At 40.2% G+C, this 12867-nt stretch overlaps 1 protein-coding gene and 1 pseudogene across 1 annotated transcript; one reads left to right on the top strand and one right to left on the bottom strand.

Annotated features, from left to right (window-relative positions):
- Window positions 1-3665: 3665 nt before the first annotated feature.
- LOC130207932 (uncharacterized) lies at window positions 3666-4402 on the bottom strand (annotated as a pseudogene).
- A 6747-nt stretch (window positions 4403-11149) lies between these two features.
- si:ch211-103a14.5 (guanylyl cyclase-activating protein 1) lies at window positions 11150-12692 on the top strand. The gene is given in 4 exon segments (XM_056438519.1): window positions 11150-11347; window positions 11937-12086; window positions 12356-12446; window positions 12603-12692. Coding segments are annotated over 4 exon segments (444 nt in total). The 3' UTR covers window positions 12608-12692.
- Window positions 12693-12867: the final 175 nt, after the last annotated feature.

Here is a 12867-nt window from a genome sequence, read left to right as displayed (position 1 = left end):
ACCCCGCCCACTCCTTTTCACTGCGCCTCCCTGCTTGTGTACACTCCCAACAGGTGAGGCCGTGACTCTCCTTTCTCATTCCAGCACAAATTTCACCTGCGCGCTGAGGGAGCCGCGCTGGCTCTCGGCTGGCATCAGGCCAATTTCATTGAGCGAACAATAACACACGTGATTAGGAGCAGAGTTACCTCTGCGACCCTTTAAGAAGAGCCGAATGGGTTTTTGTTTTGAATGGGTCACCAACAGGAAGTAAGATGTTGATGGGAAATAAAAGGACTTTTCTGCTTTTAATGTGTCTATTTATTGTATGTGTCATACTCATTCTGGTCATAAGTAAACAGTCTAACTTCATTCAAATTTACTTTACTTCTATAACGTTTTTTAAAGCCATAATTGTACAATGGTCAAGTTGGAAAGTAACCAGCTAACTAAAGTACAAATACTTTACTTGAGTATTTCCAGCATAAGCTTTCTATACTTCTCGACTGCACCTCATTTCAAAGGAAAACATTGTATTTTTTAATTTACAGCTGTAGTCGGATAATCAATATTTGAATTAAAAATGTATGATCATCTTATAACACATGATGCATTATTATTAATTATACTGGCCAAAAGTATATATATATATATACATATATATATATGTATATATATATATACTTTTGGCCAGTAAAGCTATAAAATCATCTTCTAAAACATTACAAAAGTGACATTAAGTATTGTTTGCATGAAATGCACGACTGACTAATAATAATAATAATAATAATAATAATGATGACAGAATAAGTATTTTTGATACTTTACAAATTGTTTACTTAAGTAAAGTTTAATGTGTTTTAATTTGTTTTGGAGTGTGTCAGAAGCCTTATTGTTTAGGCTAATTATCCCTTTGGGTGTTTTCTCAGTCATTCATTAATTATGGTTGAAACAGTACGTTTCTTTTATGAATCCTCTTTTTGCATCTTTATTATAAATATGTGTCATCTCTATAGGTATCACCTTATCTGTGTGGAGTTATTTACTTCCGGATGCTCAAGCCTTAGAGTAGACCAATGTAAACAGGATAACTCTTATGTTAAAAGGATCATGACTCATCTAAAGCTCAGACTGAGCTGACGCATAACAGCGAATCTACAGCAGCCCCCACCGACTGAAAATCAAGAGCTTTGTTACACCTAAATATAACCAGTAACACACAGTAAGAACATTTACTCATACTATATCAGTATAACCTGGAAGTCTTTTTACTTTGCATGAGCATTACATATTCTGGTTCAACTGCACTACATTTCACAGGGCATATACTGTGCATTGTATTTCTCTCCTTGCATGTTACAGCTGCAGTTACTCCTGATGTATGTACACTTATATATTATAGCCATGGAGATGGTGGCTCTCCCACCAGGCTCAGGCGCTCATCAACTGATGATGACCAGGCTGAAAGACAAACAGCTAATTCCCTCCACCAGACCCAGAGTGGAAGGGAGGTGTCATCACAATATATTTAATAAACTACCTTAAAACGTCTTCTCTCTAACTCTTTCTAAAAATGACATTACTTTTGTCTAAATTGAAATCAATACCTTCTTTTAAGTATGGGAATTATTATGCCAACTATGTGTTGGTTCTTTAAGTGAATAACACTGATATTGAAGTATATTCCATCTTACATTTGTCCTTACTGGATTATTACAATATTAGTCAGATTGACGGATCCATACAAACCATAGTCTATCATAAAATAACAGTAGTAGAAGAACTGTTGAGATACTTTACTTATAGGTTGAAGTATCAGCAAAATATACCAAATACATACCTGATACGTGTTCTTGCTTAACTATCCTGAGTGGAATAAACAGTGAATACATCGTCATTTTATCAAACATTTGACAAATAAATTCAATTAACTCACAGTCCAATTACTATCTTTTGATGTTTTTATACTATGTTCTTAATAATCTGTAATTAGGGAAGCGAGTTTAAGTAGGAGCAGTTTTGGCCGTGTGCTTTAATCACCTGTCTGGAGAGCAAGTCAATCATTTCCGTCACTGTCTCACCTTCAGTTGCCCTGGAGACAGCCGGACCGGTCCATCCAGCTGCTCTGTCATCAGTGAGAATCTATCATGCCACCTGATGCCGGCTGAAATGTGAAGAATGTGTCGGCAAGAGCCAATGGCACTTTAGCTGCTTCCCATAACTGAACATATTGTGAAGTTCAACTCTAGCATGGATATTGTGAAATGCACATTGTGAGCTCTTTGGGCCATTCCTAAATTGAATTATTCAGGCATTTATTCACTCATTTTTTTGACAGATTATACTTATTCAATGGTGACAGATATTTAATTGCATATGAACATGGTTGATAAAAATTGTGTATTTTGTTTAGTAGAAACATAGCTGTGTCCTGGTGCCAGACAATGCTAATACATGCACCACTACAGAGCAACGCCTGATTGCCTAATCTTATTTTATCCATGAACCAAACAGACCATGACCTGTGTTAGGAATCTAACATGAGCACAAAGTCAGCAGACATAATTGGTTTATAGACACTAATGTAAAAAGAAGTGAAGACCGAAAGGCCATACAAATTTTGCATTCCAGCATAACGAGATGTAAATTGAAACAAAACTGAAAATGATATCAGAAGCAGATGACAGCAGTTAAAAAGTGTTTCATATTTACAGCTCTCTTATCTAAAGCCAGCCTTCATTATTGTCAGCAGTATTTCTTCCAAAGAGAGTACTTTGAATGAAAACAGTTCACAGTGAGGTATGTGAGTTACCATTGCACTAGTTACCCCTAAAAAGATTATAGGATTTATATTTTGTTTTGGGGATTATTACTGAAAATAAGATATGTGGCAAAGAAACCAGTCTCTTTCACCAAGATAATATTCACAATGTTTTACAATATTTAGGATTTTTTAAGCCTGAATGCAATCAGCAGAAGTCAAAATTCAATTCAATTCAATTCAGTTTATTTGTATAGCCCAATTTCACAAATTACAAATGTGTCTCGGAGTGCTTTACAATGTGTACACATAGACATCCCTGCCCCAAAACCTCGCATCGAATCAGGAAAAACTCCCAAATAACCCTTCAGGGGGGAAAAAAGGGAAGAAACCTTCAGGAGAGCAACAGAGGAGGATCCCTCTCCAGGATGGACAGAACAATAGATGTCATGTGACCAGAAGGACAGATTTAGAGTTCAAATACATTCAATGAATATGACAGAGTGTATGAATAGTTCATAGAAGGCATATTCCACGATGGAGACCTCCACGATCCATCAGGCAGATGGCGGTAGAGAGGCGGAGTGGACAGAGTCTCAACAGTGGGCGGAGTCTCAACAGTGGGCGGAGTCTCAACAGGACAGTGGCGTGGTCGGTAGCAGGAATTCCACGACCCAGACCTCGATGATCCATCAGGCAGATAGGATCTATGCCGTCTCATAGGGTCCGATGACCCCATGAGACGTGAAGTCAAAAGGACTCCGGGGAGAAAGCAGAGTTAGTAACGAGAGATGAAAATTCATCCCTAAGGAGAGAAAAAAGAGGAGATAGGTGCTCAGTGCATCCTAAAACGTCCCCCAGCAGCTATAAGCCTATAGCAGCATATCAAGGGGCTGGACCAGGTGAACCTGATTCAGCCCCAACTATAAGCTCTGTCAAAGAGGAAAGTCTTGAGTCTACTCTTAAACGAGGTGACTGTGTCTGCCTCCCGGACTGAAATTGGAAGCTGGTTCCATAGAAGAGGAGCTTGATAACTAAAGGCTCTGGCTCCCATTCTACTTTTTAAGACTCTAGGAACTACAAGTAGTCCCGCATTTAGTGAGCGCAGCTCTCTAGTGGGGCAATATGGTACTACAAGCTCCTTAAGATATGATGGAGCATCACCAATCAAGGCTTTGTACGTTAAGAGAAGAATTTTAAAAGTGATTCTTGATTTTACTGGGAGCCAGTGCAGAGCAGCTAGTGCAGGAGTGATGTGATCTCTTTCCTTAGTTTAGTGAGAATACGAGCTGCAGCATTCTGGATCAACTGGAGGGACCTAAGAGATTTATTAGAGCAGCCTGATAATAAGGAGTTGCAGTAATCCAGTCTCGAAGTAACGAACGCGTGAACCAATTTTTCTGCATCTTTTTGAGACAAGATGTGCCTGATTTTTGAAATATTACGTAGATGAAAGAATGCAGTCCTTGAGATTTGCTTTACGTGGGAGTTAAAGGACAAGTCCCGATCAAAGATAATGCCAAGATTCTTTACAGTGGTGTTGGATGCCAGGGCAATGCCGTCTACAGAAACCACAGTTCTTTCTCCAAACGTCTCCTCACGCTCCGCTGCCACAAGGACAGATACAGGAGAACATTCCTGCCGGCAGCTATGAGGCTCAACAACAGATCACCTCTTGCCAGATCGTAATATTTACACTATGTTGATCTGAACTTCACACATTTCATTTATTTACACTACACACATACACACACTTCATTTTCATTTACACTATACACATACACACACTTTGCATTTTTCACACTGTCTATATTTAATATTTTAATATTTAATTTAATTTGTCATTAGTATTGTGTATTGTGTATGCATATATGTTGTATATATACATATATATTTTATATTTTACTTTGTATACTTCTTGTATATATCTATATCTTTCATCCCTGTTTTTTATATTTTGTTTTATATTTTATTTTTTATTCTTGTGTGTTTAGTTTATTGGTGCTGCTACTGTTACGACAAATTTCCCCTTGGGGATTAATAAAGTATATATCTATCTATCTATCTATCACCAGATAATTGATCTCTGAGGTGCTCAGGGCCGATTAAAATTACTTCGGTTTTGTCTGAGTTTAACATCAAGAAGTTGCAGGTCATCCATGTTTTTATGTCTTTAAGACATGCTTGAATTTTACCGAGTTGGTTGCTCTCCTCTGGTTTTATCGATAAATATAGTTGAGTATCATCTGCATAACAATGAAAGTTTATGGAGTGTTTCCTGATAATATTGCCCAAAGGAAGCATGTATAAGGTAAATAAAATTGGTCCAAGCACAGAACCTTGTGGAACTCCGTGACTAACGTTGGTGGTTATCGAGGCGTCATCGTTTACAAATACAAACTGAGATCGATCTGATAAATAGGATTTAAACCAACTTAGTGCCGTGCCTGAAATGCCAATCGACTGCTCCAGTCTCTGTAATAGGATGTCATGGTCAATGGTGTCGAATGCAGCACTAAGGTCTAACAAGACCAGGACAGAGAGGAGTCCTTTATCTGCTGCCATTAAGAGGTCATTTGTAATTTTCACCAGTGCTGTCTCGGTGCTGTGGTGTTTTCTAAATCCTGATTGAAATTTCTCAAATAAACTATTATGATGTAGAAAGTCGCACAACTGATTTGCGACCACTTTCTCAAGGATCTTGGAGAGGAAGGGGAGGTTAGAGATCGGTCTGTAGTTAGCCAACACCTCTGGATCCAGAGTGGGCTTCTTCAGGAGAGGTTTAATGACAGCTACTTTGAAGGAATGTGGTACGTGGCCTGTTAGCAGAGACACATTGATAATATCTAATAGAGAGCTGCCAATTAAAGGCAAAACGTCTTTAAGGAGCCTCGTCGGGATGGGGTCCAAGAGACAGGTGTAAAGAATATATACTTTAGTTTAGCTTGCCCCTATCGTGATGTGCATAAAGCTTATGTGTAAGGAGGGAATAGACTGGAGGAGGGTTAAAGTCTCTGATGGGGCGCTCTGGCGCCTAGACTGAGCTAAAGACAATAAGAGTGACACCTAAGGTAGTTTATACACTCTCTCCCCCTGAGAAACAGCAGGCACAGATGCCACCCCTGACCTAACACTCATGTCCTTCCTCTGACCCAACACACACTCACTCACACACACACACACACACACGTGTGAGGGGACCCCTTTTGTTTAGACAAACCTCTGAGGAGATCCCGTGCCCCTCTCTCCCAAAGGAAGTCTTCTTCAGAGACAGGAACCAGTTAATCAACTCTCTTCCTGTCTCACACTTCTTTCACAAACATGTGCTCTCATTGGCGGGCCGAGAAGAACCAATGAAGGAGCAACAACGGCGGAAGCAGAGGAACAAGAGCCAATGAGAAAACCCCACCCCCTTTTCTCCTGACCAATCAGAACTGTTCCTTTCGGCTATTTAAAATGGCCGCACACTCTGAACCGGCATCCTTTCTGCAGCGCTGGGGCCATTGGTCACAGCTCTGGATTAGGGTCCATGCGCATGATTGCCTGTTTGTATCTTGATTTTGAATAAACGCTTTATAGATGTAACGTAAAAGTCTACCGCTGTTTTTCCCAGTGAGTACCGTCCAGGTGGTGTGTCGCTGTCCAACTCCAACACAGGTAGACGTGTTAGAAGTAGAAACTGTTGAAGATAATTGGTCACGGTTGATGGGAGAAAAGCCCTCCAAATATACACCAGGGCATACAGCGGTTTCCAAGGCCATTCCACTTGAGGACAGATTGGCACTGGTTAAGGGCAAGATATTATTAATCTTGTCCCTAATAGTTCAAATCTTTTCATTAAAGAAGTTCATAAAGTCATTACCACTGAGGTCTATAGGAATACTCGGCTCCACAGAGCTGTGACTCTCTGTCAGCCTGGCTACAGTGCTGAAGAGAAACCTGGGGTTGTTCTTATTTTTCTATTACTGATGAGTAATAGGCTGCTCTGGCATTACGGAGGGCCTTCTTATAAGTTTTAAGACTATCTCGCCAAACTAAGCAGGATTCTTCCAGATTAGTTGAACGCCATATGCTTTCAAGCTTTCGTGACGTTTGCTTTAGTTTGCGGGTCTGAGGGTTATACCAGGGAGCAAATCTCCTCTTCCTCACTGTCTTCTTCTTCAGAGGGGCTATCGAGTCCAGTGTCATTCTCAGAGAGCCTGTGGCACTATCAACAAGATGATCAATCTGGGACGGACTAAAGTTAGACCAGGAGTCCTCTGTTATATTGAGACGTGGTATCGAATCAAATACAGAAGGAATCGCTTCTTTAAATTTAGCTACAGCACTGTCAGTTAGACATCTGGTGTAGAAACTTTTGACTAACGGAGTACACTCCGGTAGTATAAATTCAAAAGTTATGAGGTTGTGGTCTGACAGAAGAGGATTCTGTGGGAAGACGTTCAAATGCTCAATGTCAACGCCATAAGTAAGAACAAGATCAAGCGTGTGGCCAAAGCTGTGAGTGGGTTTCTGTACCCTCTGACAGAAGCCAATCGAGTCCAACAATGAGATGAATGCAGCACCTAGGCAATCATTATCAACATCCACATGGATATTAAAATCTCCTACAAAATTAACTTTATCAGTTTTAAGAACCAAACTTGATATAAATTCTGAGAATTCAGATATAAACTCTGAATATGGACCTGGTGGCCGGTACATAATCACAAATAGAATTGGCTGTAGTGTTTTCCAGGTTGGATGTGAAAGACTAAGAACAAGGCTTTCAAATGAGGTGTAGTGTAATTTAGGTTGAGGATTAATTAATAGGCTCGATTCAAAGATGGCTGCTACTCCACCTCCTCGACCGGTGCCTCGAGGAATGTGAGTATTAATATGACTTGGAGGAGTCGATTCATTTAGGCAGACATATTCTTCATGGCTCAGCCAGGTTTCAGTTAGACAACATAAATCAATGTGATTATCTGATATTAAATCATTTAGTAACACAGCTTTAGATGACAGAGATCTAATATTTAGGAGACCACATTTAATAGACCTGTTTTGTTGCACTGCTGAAATAATGGTGTTAACTTGTATAAGGTTATTTTGTACGACTCTTCTGCTTTCTTTTGATAGAATTAATTTAAGTTTAAGTGGCCGTGGGACAGACACAGTCTCTATGGAGCTCTGGGAGGGACTGGGTGAGAGGGGGCGGATGCCCCGGGGGAGGGATGTGCTATGGGGGACACTGGGTGACAGGGATGACAGGGGCGTGGGGCTACTCTGTTTCTGCTTTCTGACATGAACCCTGCGTTGTCACAGATATGGCTGTCCGTTGATCAACTTGGTCATATTTGCAGAAATGAGACGCGCTCCGTCCAACGTGGGATGAATGCCGTCTCTCCTCATCAGATCAGGCTTTCCCCAGAAAGTCTTCCAGTTGTCTACGTAGCCCACATTATTCGCTGGGCACCACCTCGACAGCCAGCGGTTGAAAGACGACATTCGGCAATACAATTCGTCTGTCTGCAAATTTGGGAGAGGGCCAGAGAAAACGACGGTGTCCGACAACGTCTTGGCATAAGCACACACGGATTCCACATTAATTTTAGTGACTTCCGACCGACGGGCTCGGGTGTCATTACCACCGGCGTGTATTACAATCTGACTATCTCCGCTTGTCCTTAGCCAGCAGTTTCAAACAAGACTCCACGTCGCCCGCTCTGGCCCCCGGGAGGCACACGACGGTGGTCCGCGGCTTCGCTATTTTCACGTTCCTGACTATCGAGCTCCCGATAACCAGGGTGTGTTCCTCAGCGGGTGTGTCGCTGAGCAGGGAAAACTGGTTGGAAACCCGAAGTGGTTGGTGCACAGCGAGCTTCTGTATAGACTTACTACTCCTGCGAACAGTTACCCACCCTCCCGGCTGTTCGGGCACCGCCGGGGAACATCTAGCAGCTGACTGTAGCTCCGCGCCGACTACGGGAGAGGGCGGGCTAACTAGCATAGCTGTCTGAGCTTCGATGGCGCGGAGCCGTGCATCAAAAGCTACTTGAAACAAACTCCACCACGTTGCTATTCGGCAGGATAACGTTCAAAAGTCTTATTTAGCCTCTTGTTAGAAACAATCTTTTTTAAGAAACTCAAAAGCTTCCACATCCATGAGAGGGGTTTTTACTGACATACTTTGTATTGTTGAGCAACATTTTTATTCTACACTTGTGTCTATACCACAGACCTTATTATAGGCATCCAAAAACTCATTAAAAAAAGGCTTTGACAAGGAACTGGAAGTACAAAAATATATATAATTTCTGGGCTTATGACTCATTTCTGCAACATCGAATAAAATCTTTCCAGGAACAACAGAGAAACCATGTTGTGGCTAACTCAATTATCTCTACTTAAGAAAATTCAATGAAGCAAATAATAAATCAGTAAAGTAACATTACTTTCTATTGATTGTTCTTTCAAGGCAAATAAGACAAATTTTTACTGCTAAAAACTTCTCATTATTGTTCATCAATATAATTTAAGTGACCTTTAACATGCTGTAATATCTAGCTTGAACTAAAAAAAAAAATTCTGAGGACCATAAAATCTAATCCTCTGAAAAGCAGGTGATGTTTACAGTTTGTTGACATCCTGGTCCTGTCAAAAAAATCAGCAGCGGTAACAGAGTAAACAGCAGATGGAGGAGCTTTAACCTTCCTGTTACCTTAACATTTACTAACATATTTGACCCTCGGGGTCAATTTGACCCCAGCAATTAAAACCTCCAGAAAATTATTAGAATTAATATTGTTTCCCAAGTTTAAGTGTGAGGTACTTTATGTTTGTTTGTTGACTACCTAAATAGCCCTTTAAATATATAAAAAAGTTGATATTTCTTATATGTTTGACACAGTGAAAAACAGCCTGGGGTCAAATTGACCCCAAGGAACACCGACATTAAACATTGAATGGGGTCAAATTGACCCTAAAGGTAACAGGAGGGTTAAGAGGGTCTCAAGCAACTGTGTGATCAATCCATTGAAGCTCGGTAAGCTCGAAGATCACTGTGAGAAGTCTTAAGAAATGGAGGTTAATGATTAAGGCTAAAAATGTTTAAACTGATGTTTGCCACAAAGAGCTTTTATAACTTTATCTTTACAACACACTGTATGTGTGTATTTAGAAAAATGTTAATGGTGCATTTCATGGTTGGTTTCCTTGTTTCCTTGCCCTTACGTACCTCTGAGTTTACTTTATTTTGTATCCTATGTGTCGACGACCTGCTCGCTGTGAGGTTGAGGTCATGTCAATGTCTGCAGAGGTGTAGCATGTGTTACACCTCTGCAGTTGAGTTGACAGACAGATTGCTTCACTCCCTCTAAAAAGCATGAGGCTAGTCCACGTTCCTCGCTCCCATTTCACCTGCGAGACAATGACAGCACATTGACATTAAACCACAAACCAGTGAAGGAGAGGGCCAGTAAAGCACGTGAACATCCACATACAATAAGGACAAATGTGTTATATTGATTGTACTTCAGATGTTGTGCTAATGTTAGCATGATAGCACAGTATGTTAGCATGATAGCACAGTAAACCAACCGACTGAACATTAACATGCTATGTATTATCCTCATAAGCATGTTAGTTTGCTGATGTGAACATCAAGTACAGGGCTGCCGGCATGGCTGTAGAGTCTTGTTCATGAAACAACAAAACAGAATACGACCGAAATAGCAGTTACATCTAATCCTATTAAGAACTTAAATTCCTTAGTATAGCCTATAGGCTACTGCTATGTCAGCATGTACATACTAGAAAACAGGAAGAGAACAAAAAGAAACAAAACAGCAAAAAGGGGGACAAATATTCAAATATATATGTATAGTAACAGAAAACATATGCTGAGTAAACTTACTGCAGGCAACTAACAATCAAAATACATGCTAAGGAGACATGTTGGATAAACTTTCCCAAGGAAAGATTAATAGTAATCTATCCTACATAAAAGAAGACACATCAAACTAAATATGGAAGACGTTTTTGGTTGAGTGAACACACAGTAAGTAATATAGTGTAATGATGATTGATCCATACGATTTGCAGAGTTCATCAAGCATAATAATGGCTCCGGTAGAAACTTAATGAGCAAGGGTAATTGATATTTGATTCACAAAAGCCAGTCAGAAATTGTAAAACCATACTTTGGACAGCTGGTGTCATTTTGTATGCTAGGATATATTCTACTCCGAGGTTTCTTTTATTAGTTAAGTATTTGCTGGCAAGCAAAGTGGATTCCAACTTCTGAGCTCACACACAGACACACACTGCATCCTGCCGCTTGTTTTTAGTCTGCATACTGGCCATGCACTGTGGATGCGATACATTTCTGGTTCTGGTTTTTACGGGATTTCTTTTTGCCAAACAGACATGGGAAACAGCACTGGGTTGGCTGTGGAGGAACTACAAGCTTGTGAGAGTCATCAGTGGTACAGAAAATGTATGACCAAGTGCCCATCTGGACTTCTCATCTTTTATGAATTCAAGCTGTTCTTTGGCCTGAGGAACCTGTCGGATACGTCCAACGCCTACGTTAAGACCACGTTTACAACGTTTGATATGAATAACGTGATTTTTTAAATCTTGTGGCAGGTTCATATATGCATTTAAATGTATTTGCTAAATCATTAAGTGGTGCTCATTTACTTTTCATCCTTACTGAATAGAATTGACAGTGTAATGTTTTTTAAATGCACATTTTGCACAAAAATACAGAAGTTTAGTGCTCATTTCCTTTTTTATTTTTTATTATTTGATAACTATGCTATTATTGAATAATAATCCAGATCATAATCATAATTATAGCTATTATCTTGATTATCTGCTTCTACTATTACCACAAAATAGGGATTCAAATTATCCTCATCATAACACACAGAGATTGATAGTTGTTTGCATGTACTTTATTTCCACCTACATTAATTTCATGTCTGTTCATTCCTTAATGCAAACTGTAAGAGCAAAGAAACTGGTTCATGTTTTAAAACAGTGGCTTTGTTTCAGTGATCAGTGGTCATTTCATTAGAATAACATTTAAATGTGTGGGCAACAGGCCTTAATCCCACAATTTGCATAGACTTTAATTTGGCAGAAGTAGACATTGAATGCCACACTGCTCTGCTCATGACAATGTCCTTATTGTCCTTTTTGTCTGTAGGACGGCTCCATTGATGTTATGGAGTATGTCGCTGCTCTGAGCCTGGTGCTGAAGGGAGGAGTGCAGAAGAAGCTCTGCTGATACTTTAAACTGTATGATGTAGATGGGAGTGGCTACATAGACCGTGAGGAGCTGCTGCAGATAATTACGGTAGGCATGAGCTTCCATGTTAAAGCTTGACGCATGGCTTTATATAGGGAAAATCCAGAGTGCTGTCCTGAAACCACCTGCTCAGACCTCTGGGTCTGACTGAGATGTACAGAAATCTCACCTCTGGCTTAAAGGAGGTGGAACAAGCTGCAGGGATACAAGGTGCAGACACCAATAGCTGCCACTTCGCTGACATCTACTGGTTGAAGAAATGTAGGCAACAATGTCTCAGTTTTTAACAGGATCTCTTTTCTTTGTGTCATATTTAGTCCATTCGTGCAATCAATGGGATTGCGAGTGAGATATCATCGGAGGACTTTGCCAACATTGTGTTTGACAAGATTGACATCAATGGAGATGGTAAGGCCAAATATTTAGTCAGAAATTGGAGAGCACCAACTGGGTTAGGGGAAAAGCTGAATATCCTCAACTTTGGCAAATGATTGAATAAATATGAATCTCTGTTATCGCCAGCGGAGAGGATTTAAGTTCAGAGTGCGTGTTTGTTTGTTCCAGGGTAACTTTCCTATGAAGAGTTCTTGGAGGGGGTTCAGAATGACAGTTTGCTGCTGGCGACACTAACAGAGAGTTTGGACCGCATTGTCCAAGAAATTCGAGGAGAGATGAGGACCAACATCTAATATTTCCAACTGTATGGATCCTGATACACTTTTGTGTTGAACTATGCCACAGGTGAAGAGGTGGGTTCACGATTTACATAATCATGAGCCAATAAAAATAATTTCTATCAACCCCAAATTTGAAAGGTGCATTTCTAAAA

This window comes from Pseudoliparis swirei, chromosome 18, assembly GCF_029220125.1.
Source record: "Pseudoliparis swirei isolate HS2019 ecotype Mariana Trench chromosome 18, NWPU_hadal_v1, whole genome shotgun sequence".
NCBI classification, from domain to species: domain Eukaryota; kingdom Metazoa; phylum Chordata; class Actinopteri; order Perciformes; family Liparidae; genus Pseudoliparis; species Pseudoliparis swirei.
This window is presented reverse-complemented; position numbering and strand designations above follow the sequence as displayed.